Source organism: Astyanax mexicanus, chromosome 23 (assembly GCF_023375975.1).
Source record: "Astyanax mexicanus isolate ESR-SI-001 chromosome 23, AstMex3_surface, whole genome shotgun sequence".
Lineage (NCBI taxonomy): Eukaryota > Metazoa > Chordata > Actinopteri > Characiformes > Acestrorhamphidae > Astyanax > Astyanax mexicanus.
Window position 1 is genome coordinate 28,594,875 of NC_064430.1, and position 18,738 is coordinate 28,613,612.

Here is an 18,738-nt window from a genome sequence, read left to right on the forward strand (position 1 = left end):
GGGTCCGCCTCGCTGGCATTGAAAGAGGTAACAGAGAAAAGAAATAAATGTACATAGTAAAGCCGAGCGTAGGGGTCCGCCTCGCTGGCATTGAAAGAGGTAACAGAGAAAAGAAATAAATGTACATAGTAAAGCCGAGCGTAGGGGTCCGCCTCGCTGGCATGATAGAGGAAACAGAGAAAAGAAATAAATGTACATAGTAAAGCCGAGCGTAGGGGTCCGCCTCGCTGGCATTGATAGAGGTAACAGAGAAAAGAAATAAATGTACACAGTAAAGCCGAGCGTAGGGGTCCGCCTCGCTGGCATTGATAGAGGTAACAGAGAAAAGAATCGATGTAACGGAAAGAATAGAGGGCAGAAAAGAGAGCCATCGCCTTCCTTCATGGTAAAAGTACGTAGTAAAGCCGGGCGTAGGGTTCCGCCTAGCCGGCTGGAATCGAGGAAACAATTAATCAAATTGAGGGAACAATAAATTAAAATCTGTGAAACAATGAAATAAGATTAAGGGAACAATGAAATAAATTGAGGGAACAACAAAAATAAAGGAAACAATGAATACAAATGAGGAATCGAATTAAAGGAAACAAAAAGTAAATAGAGGGAAACAACAAATTAAATCTAAATGTGAATTAGAATGACGGAACGATGAGTAAATCGAGGGAACAATAAATTAGAGGGAACAATAAAATAAATCAAACATTGAAATAGATCGGGAACAGTGGAATAAATCGAGGAAACAAATTAAATAGAGGGAACGATAAATAAATCGAACAGAGAAATAGACCGAGGAAACTGAGAAATAGATCTAGTTAACAATGAGCAGATGGAAACAATTAAATAGAGGGAACAATTAAATCGAACTGAGAAAAGATCGAGGGAACTGAGAAATAGACCGAGGTAACGATGAGCGGAGGAAAACAATTAAATAGAGGGAACAATAAATTCAAACGAACAAGAAATAAATCGAGGGAACTGAGAAATAGACAGAGGTAACAATTAAATAGAGGGAATGATAAATTAAATCGAACGAAGGAACGGAGAAATAGACCGAGCCAACACTGAGAAGAAACGATTAAATTGAACAGAGAAATAGATCGAGGGAACTGAGAAAAAGACAGAGCTAACAATGAGCAGAGGGAAACAATTAAATAGAGGGAACAATGAATTAAATCAAACAGAGACATAGATCGAGGAAACTGAAAGATCGAGGAAACAGTGAAAGATTGAGACAACCGTGAAATAAATTAAGGGAAAATTAATAAAGGGAACAATTAAATAAATAGAGGGAACAAAAAATTAAATAGAGGAAACAATAAATTAAATGGAGGGAACAATAAATAAAGTTGAACAGTGAAACAGATCCAGGGAAAGATGAATAAATCAAGTAAATAATACATTAAATAGAGGGAGCAATAAAATAAATCAAGGGAAGAATACATTTAATAGAGGAAATTATAAATTAAACCGAGGGAACCGTGTATTAATTTGATATTAGATCGGTCTCACCGGCAGGGAGGGAGGGTGGCCGCGCTGTCTAAGAGCCAAGCAATCGCGCTGGGAGACGCCTGCGCTGAACCAGGGATCCGACGAGACGTGCAGCGGCGCCGGCAAAGACCCGGGCAGCGATGCCGGCGATGAGCCAGGGATCCGACGGACCGAACCGAATAGCTGGCTGCGCCGAGTAGTTTAAGCTGGCAGTGAGCCAAGTATTCGTAGAGTCGAAACGGGTAGCTGGCTGGCTGGCTGCGTCGAGTGGTTTAGCTTGTGCTGAGTCAAAGATCCGAAGAGCCGAACCAGGTAGCTGGCTGGCAGTGCCGAGTAGATTAGCTTGCGCTGAATCAAAGATCCGAAGAGTCGGACCCGGTAGCTGGCTGGCAGCGTCGAGTAGTTTAGCTTGCGCGCTGAATCAAAGATCCGAAGAGTCGGACCGGGTAGCTGGCTGGCAGCGTCGAGTAGATTAGCTTGCGCTGAATCGAAGATCCGAAGAGTCGGACCCGGTAGCTGGCTGGCAGCGTCGAGTAGATTAGCTTGCGCTGAATCGAAGATCCGAAGAGTCGGACCGGGTAGCTGGCTGGCAGCGTCGAGTAGATTAGTTTGCGCTGAATCGAAGATCCGAAGAGTCGGACCCGGTAGCTGGCTGGCAGCGTCGAGTAGATTAGCTTGCGCTGAATCGAAGATCCGAAGAGTCGGACCCGGTAGCTGGCTGGCTGCGTCGAGTAGATTAGCTTGCGCTGAATCAAAGATCCGAAGAGTCAGACCGGGCAGTTGACACGCTGAATCAAGTTGCTTTAGCTGGCGCCGGTGCTGAAGCGTGGAATCAGCGAGTAGAGTCCGGCAGGTAAAGTGCTGGCCCGGGCATCTGACCAGCTGAGCCGGGGAGACCACGGAGCGCAGCCTGGAGTGCGATGAGAGCGGCAGAGGAAAAGCGGATAGAGAACAGCTCGAAATCCGAGGCAACCAGATCAAGGCCCAGGGCGGCAGGATCGTCACGTGCGAGGTCGAAAGTCGCGTAGGTGAGCACCTGGAAGGTATATATATAGGACCAGGGGGAGGAGCACGGGAAATTGAGGCGTGGTTCATATCCCAAAATTTTGTTAATTCTTAACAACACAAAATACTATAATATACTATTTAGAAATGTACTAGGATGTATTTAACCATATTTTAGAAATATATATTTTTCATACATTTTTATACAAAATATATATGTATTAAATGTATTAAAGCTTTCATAAAGTCCAGTTGCTGAGTTTGTGGATATCACGAGAATTTATAGATATTAAATATTATTTTATATGTTTCTAGCCCATATGTGTCAGTACAACAGCGAAGTTGTCAGTACAACATGAGTAAAAAGGAATACAAGCATTATGACTAAAGAAACTACGTTTCCCATAATGCCCCTGCACCAGCATTATTCCATTGACAGTGATTGGTTAGCTTTTATTCCGACTGGACAGCAGCTGATTACAGAGCTCAGTACAGATAAACACTGCATACTGCGCACACTCTCATGAACTAAAATATTATATTTATTTATTGTAAAGTTACAAAAACTTACCAAACTCCATAAAGCTGAAGCTGATTGATTGTGCTTGAGCTAAAAAATACCACAAGGGGGCGGGGCTTCACCTTCACCTATGATAGGCTGTTTCTCTCCCACTTCATCCATTGGCTTATTAAATGAAATCTGAACTTTTGTAATGTTCTTTTATAGCACCAGGTCTCATCCTTTCCTTTCATTTAAACTATTCAGATTACAGTGAAGTGGCGACAAAATGAGCCATAAAATATTATGACAGGGTCATTATCTATCACTATAACATGCTTTTTGTGTAGCAGTGTAATTAAATGTGATGTAAATGCTGTGTAATAATAAAACGTAACTTTTTTCAAAATTTTATACTGTTTTCTTTGATGTGGGGAACGCGATGATGTGCTGCCTGGTTAAACTGAATGGCTCTTTCATTCAGTTTATATCATACTTTTTTTTTATGAAAAATAATTTTCATAAAAATAGCATTCACCGTAGTGTTTTGTTTTCAAGGGACCGAGGACACTTGCAGCTGCACGTTACGCAATTAATATTAATTTAACATAACATTAAATTTAAGACCTGAAAAAAAACTATTTCATGCCACGAACAACAAAATTACTGTTCACACACTGAAAATAAGACCATAACCCCCATGATTTCAGTTTCCCCATGCCTACAGTACAGTTCAAAGAACACTAGCTCAAAGAATATACTAAATGAACCAACCTGGACCTTGTTTTACAGAAGATAAAAGAAGTATTACTGACACAGGAGTGCACAGTCCATAAAAATGACTCACATGATGCATTTGGATGGGGTTAAAATCACTAAGTTTTACCTAATCCTGGTTTAAAGCAAGGATAGCTGGTGGGAAGAAGCTCCTCCACATTCTCTCTGGTTTTGTCTATACACTCTTTATGCAGGACATAGCAAGTAAATAAGAGTTATAATTCAAAATATGATGCAAAACTATCCTTCAGGACATGAAAAGTGGGAAAAGGCTCCATGAGAGTGAACTGCGGAAACAGAAAACAAGACCAAAGGTACACTAAAAAAAATACTCATTGGGTCAGCTTAACTCAGTCAAGACATCATTTTGCTTTGACTCAGATAAGTTGTAAATATATAACACTTTAAGTTTATTCAACTTAACTGAGTTTTGTTCACACAACAGTTTAATTAGCTCAACTGTATTGTCAAGTAGCTTAAAGAATTTAGTTAATTTAATGTACATAGGAATTCTCAACATATTTAGCATATTTTTATAGAACTGCCGAAACTGACAGTATAATGCTAGGCCAGCATAAGAGTAACCTCTATAGCTCCAAGTCAACATACTGTGACAACCAAGAACCTAGAATAAAGATAAGTTGCTCTTACAGCCTACAGCACTGAGGCCTGGCAATCAACACATATATCACACTAAAGCACGACTAGAATAGGGAAGACACAAAGATGGTAAGTAAAGGAGAGGCCACACCCAATATGCAAATATATGGTGTCAGAAGCCTATAGGAAAGCTGTATGAACAAACACTGTGGAAAGAGCATTGACACGTGCAGTATACTAAAAGTAGGTTAAAATAAAAAAATTTCATTGGCTCAACGAACATTTTAAAATTTTTAGGCTGAAGTTCTCTGAACTCATTTTATTGGGTTGAACAAGCCGGTAAGTATTTGTTTTCCTGACTAAAACACAAAATCACTTTTTAGAGTGTAAAACTAGACTCACTTAACATGACAATAAAAACAAGAAACAACAATCGAGACCCGGCTAGGGCACATAGAAACAAAGGGACTCCATATACACTGGGAAACTAGGAACACCTGGCGAGATAATGAGGGGGCGGGGTTACAAACAACCACAGGTAACAACACTGGGGACACAGTGGGTGTCACGGCTGGACAGATACGCGCAGATACAAATAAGATGGTTTATTAATGAAAGTAGCAATACAGAGGATATAGTCAAAATGTTCAGAGTTAATACCAGTATACAACAGCAACGGAGAGTAAACATTCCATAAACAAGAATCAGTCTAAAGGTCATACACAAGCAGGATATATCAGAAAGTAAGCTAAAATCGAGGTAAAAAAAAAATATATATATATATATATATATTTGGGTGTAAACAGGTGTGATCAATATTACGGTGATTGACTTCCTGGAGGTGCTGTGTGGCATTGACCACATATGTGATCACATAAGGAAGTGACATCAGTGTGTGGTGCATTCTGGCTGAGATTGCAGGAGCGCTTCTGCCATCAGGTGTGACAGCGGGGTTATTGCTTCAGCTGAATTGAAGAATAACTAGGGGAAATATATTTAAAACAAAACTATGGGTAATGATTAGTCAGAATCAAGATAATAAATAACTTCCTCATAGTTAGTATAAAGTGGTCAGTTCCCATTCCCACTGCACAGTTTGAGGGAGGGCAGTTGTGCAGTGCAGTTCCTGAGTATTCTTAGTGTAAGTGTTGTATTACAGAAACTGCCAGCATTGTGCAAAAACTTGTTTTACCAGCTTGTGTTCGTAAAGCAATCTGTATGATGATGATGAAACAGATGTGACTGACAAAAGGGTTACAGGAATACACTACTGCATTAATAATACCAGTAAATACCCAACCAGCAGACAGGATACAGTCCGATGAGTAAGTTTTCAAAGAACTCTCTCTCTCTTTCTAGTAATATGCTTAGGAAAAAAGATGTGTAAATTAATCAGTTAATGCTGTTGTTTTTGTTCTTAATAAAGCCTCACAATCAGGCTCAATGTTTTGTTTGTTCTAACAAGATGCAAAAGACGGATCCTCTCATGATGACAGTAGGAGAAAATCCTGGTTTCAAGCATTTAATAAAGGAGCTCGAGCCCTGTTACAATATTCCATCCCAAAAACTAAACATTGTTATTATGAAGTTAATAAAGGTGAGGCTATACAGAACACCCAGCCTTTTTATTTATTCTAACAACCGTACTGAAAACGTACCAAACCGCGGGGTTTTCTGTACCTTTACACCCATAGTTTTCATACAGCCTCTAATGTCATGACAGCTTTTCGTCAGATGTTTAGAAAGAAATGTTTAATAGAAATGTTTGATACCTGTTTTAATGGCCCTGACAAATGTTTTACCTAGTGAACTAATGAACTACCGGTAATAAAACAGTGCAAGGTACACTCTTCAGAATTGTAGCCTCAAAAGTATTATATTGGTCTTTACAGGGTGAGATTTGTTCCCTCTGAAGTACAAAGTCATTTCTAACAGCAATAAGTACAAATTTGTACCATTTAATCAGCCAAAGGGTACATTCAGTATTCTGTATCACTGTACTAATAAACAATATATATTTTAATTGCACATTTTTTATTTGAAAGCCAGACAATTTTGGATCATCACATGACTTCCCACATTGCAATTCCACCTTACCTTATTTGGAACTGGATGTAAGGATGAGTTCACCTGTGTAACAAAACAAAAGGAAAAGTAAATCACCTCAGTAGTTCTGCTTCACAGTTCTCCATCCAGCTCTGAGAGGAGATCCAGCTCTGAGAGGAGAGTTCCTGCTCTGAGAGGAGTAACAGCTCTGAGAGGAGTAACAGCTCTGAGGAGCGGAGAGTTCTGAGGATTATTGGTTTTATTTTCGGTTACATGGAGACTTTAAGGAGTGTACAGCTGGGGGTTCTTCTCGTTCTACTGCAGGTATGTTCTGCTTCATGTTCTTGTATTTAAATTCTAGGATTTTACGAGGGAATTTTAAACTGCTCTCTCATTTCTGTAAAAATTAAAGGAAAAATGCAGAGATTTGAGTTGGATTAATACCCCCTGCAGCCAAAAGTGCTTCCTCATTATTTGAACTAAATACAATACTAAAAACACAATATCTAGGTTATATATGATTTATATATTTGTTTTATATATTTATTTATGATTTATATAGATTAGCTGTAAATATTTACTGTTTGATGACTTCCATATATAGAAGGAAAACAATATGAACATGTAGATTTATACTTATTTAAACTTTCACAAATATTTATTTTTATTTCTGAAGGAATATATTGCCTAAATAACAAAGATATGCTTTTAAATTGACTGAGACATAATAAACACAGATATCTTTAAGGTAAGTATTAGCAAATATGCCTTTAACTGCCTGGAGTTTCATTGGTGACTTTACACAGTATATGCAGTTGTAATATGCAGTTGGATCATGTGACGTAAAACAACTGTATTTAAATGAAATAATTAATTAAATAAAAATACATAAAACCTTATTTTAACTACATTTAACAGGAACATTTTTAAAATTTATGGTGGAATCTGTTTTAAAAATAATCAAACATCAAATCAAACATATGAGTCTCCAGTCAAAATAAGTTTGATGTATCTTAAATTAGCATTTGCTCTATTCAGAAATTATTTGCAGATTTTCTCTAGTCAGAATGAATGGGAATACCCCTATTGTTATAATTGTTGATCTCTTTAAATAGACTTATTATGTAATTATATATGATGACAAGTGAAAATCTATGTAAATAAATGTTTTTTTAATATATATTTAATCCTGCAAATATTACTACTAAAAATGGCTTAATAGATCTGTATTATACAACTAAAATATTAGTAGTAAAAATATCATAGCTGATAGCTTAGAATGTTGGCTCATATCTCGATTTTCTCGACTAAATTGGCATACATAAAATGTATAAAATACATATATTCATAGAATACATTTTAAAATGTATTTTGAAAGTGTTCAAAAACATGATTATTTGATGTATTAATGTTTACAATACATAAAAATAAACCATATATTTGAAACTATGTATTTATTTTACATATAAAGAAATATGTGCCCATATATTCCTTTCAGTGTGGAAAAAACATCCATATGAATGAACATGAAGAATGCTTCCATGACCATGCTATTGATATTTTTCAGTATATATTTTTTTATATTTCAACAATGAAGTGTTGTGATTTTGCAGATTTTATATTATATTATATTTTATGATGTAAAACCACACACACTGTCCTACAAATGTTAAGGGGACGTTTTCCAGACAGTAATATTAGATTATATTATTTCCTTTTAGTATAAAAAATTCAACATCCTTTTAAAACACTGCATTTTTAGACTAGTTTTAATCCCTCTTGTAGGGCTGGATGATATTGTAAAAAAAAAGTGATATTCTCAATCAGGGAAACATTTAAAGTTATACACAAGCTATTGTTTAATTTTCCTTTTATTTAAATTCTTAATACAAATATATATAATTTTTTCATTTTAATTAATGAAAGGAGTAAAATATGTAAATCACTGCCACATAAAAGAGTTTTTTACAATCTCCATTATACAAAAAAAATGCATTAAGAAAACAATTCTATTAATCAAATTGATATTTTGATTAACCTCCCAGCCCCACACTCTGATATACTAACTGCGTCTGTTTCAGTGGCTCTTATTACAGACAAATACAGCTCTAGAAAAAAGAGACCACTCCAAAATGATGAGTTTCTTTGATTTTACCAAATTGAAAACCTCTGGAATATAATCAAGAGGAAGATGCATGATTACAAGCCATCAAACCAAACTGAACTGCTTGAATTTTTGCACCAGGAGTAAAGCAGCATAAAGTTATCCAAAAGCAGTGTGTAAGACTGGTGGAGGTGAACATAATGCCAAGGCGCATAAAACCAGTGATTAAAAACCAGGGTTATTCCACCAAATATTGATTTCTGAACTCTTAAAACTTTATGAATATGAATTTGTTTGTGTTGCATTATTTGAGGTCTGAAAGCTCTGCATCTTTTTTTATTTTAGCCATTTCTCATTTTCTGCAGATAAATGCTCTAAATGACAATATTTTAAATTAGAATTTTGAAGAAATGTTGTCCATAGTTTATAGAATAAAACAACAATGTTCATTTTACTCAAACATAAACCTATAAATAGCAAAATCAGAGTTGTATTATTACTAATAAGATACTGAGAAATGTACTATTATTAATTAATTAGTTGAAATATTGGTAGTATTGGTCAGTTTTATATTCCTGCACTTTTGGGCCTCATTCAGTAAAAGTGTTTATGTGTTTGAAGAAATTAAATGGCGTTTTTTTCTCGTCCTTTATTAAAGGTACTCTCCTCCAGCTTTGCTGAACAGACGCCATGTTTAAACGGATTTGATTCAGAGGTTTTCACCTTTAAAGTGGACAGACCTTATCTTCACAGAGGCAGGAAGCTGGGCAGAGGTAAGAGGTTATTGCACACAATCAGATTTCTATCTATTCTGTCTGATTTTCAGTGGAATTCAATTAGAAAATTTGTCATGAAAATTTGCCCTAAAGGCATGGAAATTCATGAAGAAATCATGGAAATTGGTTAAAACGTGGATGATCCCTGTAGTGACGTGCCCGGCCTCAGTGCTGTAGGCTATAAGATCAGGTTACTGTGTTTTGTGTTGCTGAGTGTATATAGACTATATGCTGGCTCGGTCTAGCTGCTAACATTTGCATTACTGCTAGTTTATATGACTGACAATAAAACAATTAAAAATCCCAGTTGTTCACTTAAATTAACACAAAATATAGGGTTGTGCTCACTGCATTAATTTGATTAATGTGAAACTGGTCACAACATTTTTTTTTTATTATTCTAAAGGACAGTCAGCAGAACACACATTTAATACGTTCAAATTAACTAAGAATATAATAAATTAACTAAACTAAAGATTTCTGGTTGGCACAACTGTTGGTGGTTTTCTTCCAAACTCAAAAATCTAGTGCAGTAAGCTGCCTTGAAACTTTAAATTTTCTCAACTTTTGCATTGTTACAGTGTAAAAAAACAATAATTCCAGCAATGTTCTGAAAACCTGTTAAATAATAATTGTTTGCATCACAATGTTATTAGAACTTTTTCTCATACAGCGTTCCCAGCTAGACAAATATTAATATTATAGAAACGTTAAAAGTTCAACTTTTATAAACATTCTAAGAAAGTCCAGAATTTATGACAGACTGAATATTCAAAGAATGTTAACTGTAACATTCAGAAAACTTTATACTAACCAAAAATTCACTTGCTGTCTATCTCTGTGTTTCTAGTAATATCTTTGTAATTACACAGCACATAACAATGATTTGAACATTTCTTAAATCTGAGTCTCCTCTTACAAATGCATCTAATCATATGATCATATATGACTCACATCCTGGGTTGTGGATTTCAATCTCACCTCTATAACTGAGAACCAGTTTCTCTGGGTTAGGATGTTCTGGTGTTGGTTCATCTTCTATAAAATGGTAAGAGCAGACGTATGGGCGTTTGGTTAAATGTGTTAAAATCAGACTCAGCTCCTTTTCTGTGGCAGGTGGTGAAAATAAGTTAAATAGACCACTGAAGTCGTGTGTCATTCTGTAGTGCTCGTACGGCTTCCGTGTCTAAGCAGTTTTTCCCTATGAGAAAAATGAATAGGGCTTTTAAAAACCCGCCTCTGTGACAGAGGCCAGTTTTTGAAAAGTCCATTCAAATCCCGTATTCAGTGAGGTGCAGACGCTATGGCCCAATGTGCTTGGGGCAACTGCCCTTTTGCCGTCCTTGGCTGATATTGCCCTTTCGAGGGAGGGGAAAATATAATATAGGCAAATATGATTTCATATTTCAACAAGATTTTCTTTATAATTCGTAATTTTAATTGAAGTTTCGTAAAACAAAGTCAATCATTCAGATTCAGACACCTCGAGAGATGGGCAAAAGGGAGGGGCGCGGGCATAGTGGGGGATACGCAGAACGCTTTACTAGAAAAAAAAAATTATTGTGTTAATGCAGAAAATTCGAAATGCCCACGGAAAAGAGACCAATACAGGAGAGAGAGAGACTCTTTTATTTTTTGGGGGGGTGGATTCCTGTGCACGTCCCTGCCCGTATTGACTTGGACGGCTTAGACACGGAAACCCAAAGGAGCCCAAAATACGGGCATAAACAACATGGTTCTGACTACAAAATGATGACACGACTTCAATGGTCTATGGAACGTGTTATGATACACTGTTATTTAAGTACATTCTCCTCTTTTTTTACTGTAACTGTGGTTCTAACCTATATGAATGATCTGCCGCTACACCGGAAGATCAAACACAAAATTACTAAAAAATTCACATCATGCAAAACACATAACACACAAAACCCTCCCTTTCCCTTACCTGAGTGTGTTCATGAATTACCGAAAATTAAACTAAATTAAAATTAGGACAGTACAGAAAATAAATGATAGCAGTTCAAATTTTTGTTCAAAAGATCAAAGAAATATGAATGTCTCTCTAAAAAATCATGAGCTAGTTTTACTTAAAAATACAGTGCACCGTTTTTGCAACCTTATTTTTAAGTATAATCCACAAAGCTTTTTTAATCATTTTTACTTCATATAATAAAATAACATTACTTACCGTAATAATAAGTTTGCAAAAATGTTCCACTATATTTTTAAGTGTAACTAGCAGATCTTTTTTTTTTTGTTTTGTTCTTACAAAAAGTCATAAAATTTCATTAGTCTAAGTTTCACTACATGATTTACTACATACTTTGGAAAATATGTTTCTTCAGTAGGTAAAATTAAGTTGTTTTTATTGTTAGAAGGATAAGAGTTAGATTTTATCTTACTGCTTGTTAAGTCTTCAACATAATGTATTTTAAAAGCTGATCAGAAGATCGCTGGTTCGAATCCTGTTCATGTAGTTTGCCATCAGCTACAGGAACCCTAAGAGAGCACAATTAGCCTTGCTCTATCTGGGTGGGTGCAATAGATGGTGCTCTTTCCCTTATCACTGCTAGGGTGATGTCGATCAGCACAAGGGGTCTGTGAGCTGATGTATCAGAAGTCGCTGCGCTTTCCTCCGAGCGTTAGCACTGTAATGCTACTCGGTAATGCTGCATCAGCAACATTGTGTTGTGGTATCATTACTAATAGGGGGAATCCTAATTAGTGGGTTAGGTAATTGGCCGTATAAATTGGGGAGAAAATTGGATTAAAATTTGAAATAAATTTGTTTGTGTGGCGATTATTACTTTCGGATTGGGCTGTACTGGCAGTAGTTTTGGTTGTTGAATGAGTCGTGTAGAGTAGAGTGTCTCAAATGTTTCTCAGACTACTGCCTGAAGTGGTTTTATTGATTGGAGTTGTATCAGTTTTATGTGTTTTGGGTGTGTTTACACTTAGGATTTGGTCTAAACCGGATATAATTCTGATACTCGAGACACATGAAGTGACCAGGTGTAAACAGGCACAGCGTTTTTTGACAGCCATTTTTCGACTGCCTGATGGATTCTGATTACAAAAGATCTGATTTCATTGTTTCTGAACACATCTGAATGTGGTTTAAGTGGGGTGTTTACACCTCTTACCCCTGGACTTTTTATATTTACAAGTGAAAACTGAATGTGAATGATGTGATCAAACAAAAAGTCATGTTAAATCTGAGAGGTAAACAGGCTCAGCGTTCTCTTGTTTATTCACTTTCTAGCATATCTAGTGATTAAAACATTCCAGTCTGCTAAACACATCGCCCAAAGCAACTGAACCTGTTTGGTCTTGTGCTTTCATGGTCTGTTGAAGAATTGTTATGCTCAGGTAAATGTTTCCACTGTCGGTTTAAAGTGCAGCCCTGCGTGTACTGTGGATCTTTCTTCTGTTTAAGGAAAAAAGCATTGCCCTCGTATTTCAGAGTAATAAAAATGAAGTGATTTGTAACTTTTATATAAAATGGTAAAGTGAAGTCAAATTAAAAGTCTCCATCTGTTAGACCAACTTTTAACAAGAAAAATAATAATGTTTGTTGAGGTAATTAGTTTGCTATACTTTACAGTGTAATTTTATATTTTTGTTTAGCTGACTTAATTAATCACATTAAAAATAAAAAATAAGCTTTGTTTTTTTTTTTTTTTTTACAGTATTTCTACAGAAACGTAAAAAAGTGGTGTTTGTGTGTTTGGACTATGGTTTTAGCAGTATGTGCACCTTTAAGTCTCTGAGTGTATTCATACTGTGTACTCATCCACTACGGCCGACTTCTGACATGAATCAGAATGGCTCTTGTCTCAACTAGCTGAAAACTTTTTTTTTGTACCTATACATTCACACATAAATTGATTTTTTTTTTTAAACTGGTTGAGTTCTCATGAGAAGCAGTGCGTAATTTGGCTCCTGCAGGCTGATGATGATCACGGTCAATTCACATGAAATAATTCCCGTTAAATGCCTCTCAGTGCTTCGGGGATTCAGTGGGTGTGGAAGTACAAGTTCAGACCTGAGCAGATCAGCAAATTTAGGTTGTGCAGTGGATCAGCGTAAGTGTTCTGCTTTCCAGACAGCTTCGGTGCTTTCCAGCCTTCCAGTCCGAGTTATATTTCTTTCACTTTCGATATTTTTCAGATATGTGTCATTGAGCTTGTTTGTGCAGGTACTGCAAATACCAAAGCTATTGGTAACTATTCAGATTCAGTCTGAAGTGCTGTAGGTCAGCGGCCATCAGTCTTATTCACAATGAGCCAGTGTGGCTGAAGGTGACTGAAAACAACTCAGATCAGATATTCGTTCGCCTGCTTGGCATTTTCCAGATTTCTAAAACATTTTAATTGCAATTTATCTACACTATATGTTCAAATGTTTGGGGACACATATCATCATGAGTGCATTAAGCTAATATAGTAAGTTGCATCCATTGTAGACACATAGCTTGTATAGTTCCCGTAAAGAAGTGCTGACAATAGAATAGGACTCTCTGGAACTAGTAAACATGACCTTATTGGCACCATGCTTAATCCTAGGTCAGGGGTGTCCAAACTACTTTTATTTTAGAAATAGAATGAAAGTTGGCCCGCTGTTGAGGCTGGTTTTTATAATGTGAGATTCAAAGTTTGAACACTAGGTGTCAGAAACGGGCCAAAGAGTCTAAAAGCGGAGAGAGTTCGCATTTCTAGCGCAGAAAAACGGGCCAAAGAGTCTAAAAGCGGCGAGAGTGAAGTTATAGCGCAGAAAAACAGGACAATTAGTCTTAAAGCGGAGAGAGTACGCAGTTATTACGCAGAAAAACGGGAAAATTAGTCTAAAAGCGGAGAGGGTGCTCAGTTATAGCGCAGAAAAACGGGCCAAATAGTCTAAAGCGGAGAGAGTGCGCAGTTATTACGCAGAAAAATGGGAAAATTAATCTTAAAGCGGAGAGAGTGCTCATTTATTATGCAGAGAAGCGGACCAAAGTGTCTAAAAGTGGAGAGGGTGCAGCACAAAAAAATGAGTATTAAGAGACATCATGAAATGAAACATCAATTTGAAAAATCTTAGTTTACACAACACTGTAAAAGATAGATAAAGATAGTAAGTCTAGTAAAATGGTGTGTAAATGAAAGTAATCAGGAAAATGTATTATTTAAAGTGGTGTATTTTATTATTTGTTTTATTACAGAGTCTGTGGCCCATGACTTTAAATATATTTCTCCTTCTGGCCCCCATCAAAAAAAGTTTGGACACCCCTGTCCCAGGTGTAGGTATAAAGAGGGGTATTAAGGCCCCAGCATTGAGGTCAGTGTGGAGCAATGGAACTGTGTTCTCTGGGATGATGGTATGGTATGGGATGATGGCAAGTCATATTTATTTCTATGGAACATTTAAGAGACAAGGCCTGGTCACCTATGAAGCTTAACCAAGAGTGAGGGATATCTAAATACAAAGGGGGTTAAACAAATGTAAAGAGGTTGGAAATGTAACTTATAACCAGGCCAAGTAAAGCTTAAAAACGAACAAAAAAAACGTTCAGTTCAACTGTTAGCAGTGAAAGTAGAGACGGCTACTCCAAGAAAAGCAGGATAAACTCTTTTTAAGACCCTTGCTTTGTGAAGAATCAGTGAATAAGCAGGTGTTCTAATGCTAAATCTCACATAGTGTATGTCTGAAAATTCTAAAAACCACAGTGATACTATGATGCACTGTGTGCTTTAGTGCTTTTAAAAAGAATTTGAAAGGACAGGAACAACTAGTACCTCTTTCTTTATTGATGGGACTCCACACCGATGCCAGTAATTCAGAAACCATTCAGTTTTGTAAGCCAACCCTAAAGTTTGTTCCTCTGATTCATAATCTGTGATTGATTTTATTCAGCACTTCCTCATTTAACGATTTTAAATGTTAAAGGTGTATACAGTTTATTAAAAGTTCACTTTCAAAAATAGATAAGTGCTATACTTACCTTTTCCTTTATATTTATCTGTTTTTGGAAATTAATTTTAACCATGATCTTAAGAAAGCATGAGCATATTATATTAGATATTTGATTGGCTGATATCTGATGGATCTACTCCAGAAGAGAAGAATGATCAAGCGACTCTGGACTGCTGCACTGAAATATCTTAGTTGTAAAAGTTGTTAAACATTTTTTGTGTTGTCTGTACTTGAACATACAGTTGCTTGCAAATGTATTCATACCCTTTGAACTTTTTCACTTGTTCAACTTACAACCACAAACTTTGGAATGAAAATTATACATGGTTGTCATGGATACATTTTAATCAAATAAAAATCTGAAAAGCAAGGAGAGGACTGGTTAGACAAGCAGCCGTTCTGCGTCGCGGAAAAGTAACACTGCTCATCACCCTGAACACAACATTCACTGTAAAACATGGTGGAGGCAGCATCATGCTGTGGGGGTGTTGTTCTTCAGCAGGGACAGCAGGGAAGCTGGTCAGAGTTGATAGGAAGATGGATGGAACGAAATACAGGACAATCCTAGAAGTAAACCTGTTGAAGGCAACAAAAGACCTGAGACTAGAAAGGAGATTCACCTTCCAGCAAGACAATGATCCTAAACATAAAGCTAGAGCTACAGTGGAATGGTTTAGATCAAAGAATATTCATGTGTTAGAATGACCCAGTCAAAGTCCTGACCTAAATACCGCTGAGCTTCTGTGGCAAGACATGAAAATTGCTTTTCACAGACGCTCTCCATCAAACCTGGCTGATCTTGAGCTGTTTTGTAAAGAAAAAGGGGACAAAAATCTCTAGATAAAAGTCTGTAGATGCACAAAGCTGGTAAAGACAAACCCCAAAAGAAATGCAGCTGTAACTGCAGCAAAAGGTGTCAGCTAAGTTTTAAAACGGGTGCTGAATACTTTTTTATTTGATTAAAATTGTAAAAACAATCCTTTTAATTCCACTTCTCAATGATGTGCTACTTTGTGTTAGTCTATCACTTGAAATTTCAATAAAACACATTAAAGTTTGTGGTTGTATGGTGACAATACACAAAAAACTTCATGGGGTATGAATACTTTTGTAAGACATTGTACCTGAGCCAGTTTAGCAGGAGCTTGCTGTTGAGTTTAATCTAGTGTGCTATTTGTCCTGAAGGCACCCTGCCCTGCCTATTTACTGCTTCTATTCTCCAACACACCTGATTCCATCAATAAGTTAATTACTGTAAGAGTGGCATTGGGTGTGTCATTAAAACAACCACAATGTACAAGAAAGAAAGCCTCCAGGACAAGGTCTGAGAATCCCTGTGTTACATGAAGGAAAGCACAAAAACCTGCACTGGAAACATTAGAAGAGCAGCAATCAAACAGACAGTCTATTCAGATCAACATTTTTCTCTGTCGTTCTTAAAAACTCAGTGAATTCCAGTTTGGCGCCCCAATACAATGCCACCATTACAACAGCCAACTGGTAAAAGTTGTTGAATAACATGAATGGCATTATTTTTAAAGTTAAAGCAATTCAGCCATGAAGTTTTCAACCATGTAAAGTTATAGAATGGAGTGAATGATTCAGTGGCGTGAAGTTCATATTGTGGGTACCCCTTCTGCAACACCCCATACCCACAGACATACACATAGACGAATATTACAATAACTACATATTCTCTGTCTTGACCTGAGTTATATGAACTTAATACACATTAACAATCCACAACTACAGCTAAAAACGACAAAAGTACCATGTACAACCCATCTGTGCAGTAAATACACACTAATGTGCACTCTTAGAAACACGCTGTCAGTCCTGACGTTGTCATTCTGCCTGCTATGAACTGCTATGACACACACACTAAAGACTCCAAGATCACGTGACCCTACAGCTTTTTAACTCGCCGAGCTTCTGACTGCCCACATCTGTTCCTTTTAGTATATATACCCCTTGTTTTCAGTAGCCTCTCGCCCGGTATTGAATCTAGTTTCTCGCTCTTCTACGTAGTGTTTCTTTTGTTTATTGCTCTTTGTTTCTGACTCTATACTGCCTTGCCATTTTCATTTATTTTTACCATTGACAACCCTTATTTTTTATTATTAGACTCTCTTTTTGCCTAGCCCTGTTATCTGTTTGAATATCCCGTGTATGGCTCTTTTTGTCTGCTCTCACTCTGTTACGTTGTTAATTGTTGCTGCCTATTTGATTCTGACCTTGCCTGTCTCTGACTACTCCTGTAAGTCTAATCCCTTTATTTAAAAGCTGTGTGTCGTGCATCTGGCCAGTGTGACACACACGCTGTACAGTGAGCATAAGTGCCTGGAGCAGTGGGCAGCCATCATTGCATCTTCCATAGAGCAGTCAGGGATAACGGCCTTGTTTGAGGGCCCAACAACGACAGCTTGCCAAATCCAGTTTAAAGCATCTTCTTAATAAAAATTTAGTATGTTATTTTTCAGGGTGAGCACATCCAGTGGTGGAGAGCTTGAGCTCGTTTTTGTGCACTTACTAATCTCTACTTCATTCTTTTACCCACATTCAAACCACACTTCACTGATTCTTGTCTCTCACCACACATTCTTTAGAGTAGATAGCAAAAAAAACCTGTTTGGAGCATAAGATCAGTCAGTGAGTGTCCTTTTTTAAAACATAAAAACCTGTTTCTGTTAACAGCATTTAGTGGCAGTTTCCCAAACAGAGATAAAGCCTAGTCTTAGAGATTTCCATTTTAAATGAACATTTAGTATATGACTAGGTTTAATCCCTGACCCTTAATCTTTTACTATTCATATGTTCCCTATATCTTTCAGTTCTCTTCAACGACTGTGCTGGTAGAGGATATAACATTTACAGCTCAACTGACCAGCACTTTCAAGTGGATATTGATGGCACTGTGGAACTGAAGACACAGCTTACTCTACATAAAGTTCAAGAATTCTCTGTCCATGCCTGGGATTCAGAGGGAATGAGGTACACTGCGTCTGTGAGAGTGGAAAATGTGGACAAAACCAACCATCACTATGCCCAGCTGGAAGAATCTAAGAATGTAAGCACATCACAGATGTGGCAGAAGAACTAGAATGTCCTTTACTAGATAAGTCCTGAATTGGAGGACTTTCTGATATTTAGACCAGAAGATGTTTGGCTTCCTTTGGCTCTGCACAGACCAAGTACCAGTTTTCCAGAAATGTTTTAGTATTTAGATAAATCTAAGAAATTGAACTTTTAAATGTGAGGCTCAATCCAGCCCAACCCACATACTCAGCTCTGCTGCTCACCCCACAAATACATGTTCCTTACAAATGTGGCACTGTTCTAACAGTATATAAATTATTGGCAAGAAGCATTGTTACAACAAAGAAACAATCTACCAAACACATTTCCTTACTTTTGTGCTGTGTGGTAATTTGATGCACATACTGTGGGAGAAAAGGGAAACTTGATAGGCCAGGTCACCAACATGGTGGCCA

The 18,738-nt window shown here is 37.0% G+C and overlaps 1 protein-coding gene across 9 annotated transcripts in view; it reads left to right on the forward strand.

Moving 5' to 3' along the window:
- LOC103023785 (B-cadherin) overlaps positions 1-18,738 on the forward strand; it is a 169,547-nt gene that overhangs the window by 141,599 nt on the left and 9,210 nt on the right. Inside the window, exons 1-4 of one of the 9 annotated variants that reach the window (XM_022665149.2) lie at positions 5,561-5,691; positions 6,551-6,736; positions 9,175-9,289; positions 18,079-18,314. The exons of 6 other annotated variants lie outside the window; for them this stretch is intronic. In XM_022665149.2, coding sequence (XP_022520870.2) covers positions 6,686-6,736; positions 9,175-9,289; positions 18,079-18,314 — 402 coding nt within the window. In that variant the 5' untranslated portion in view covers positions 5,561-5,691; positions 6,551-6,685. Of the gene's footprint in view, positions 1-5,560; positions 5,692-6,523; positions 6,737-9,174; positions 9,290-18,078; positions 18,315-18,738 lie in introns of those variants that run through there. 2 more of the 9 variants (XM_049471032.1, XM_049471031.1) reach the window with 2 other exon arrangements.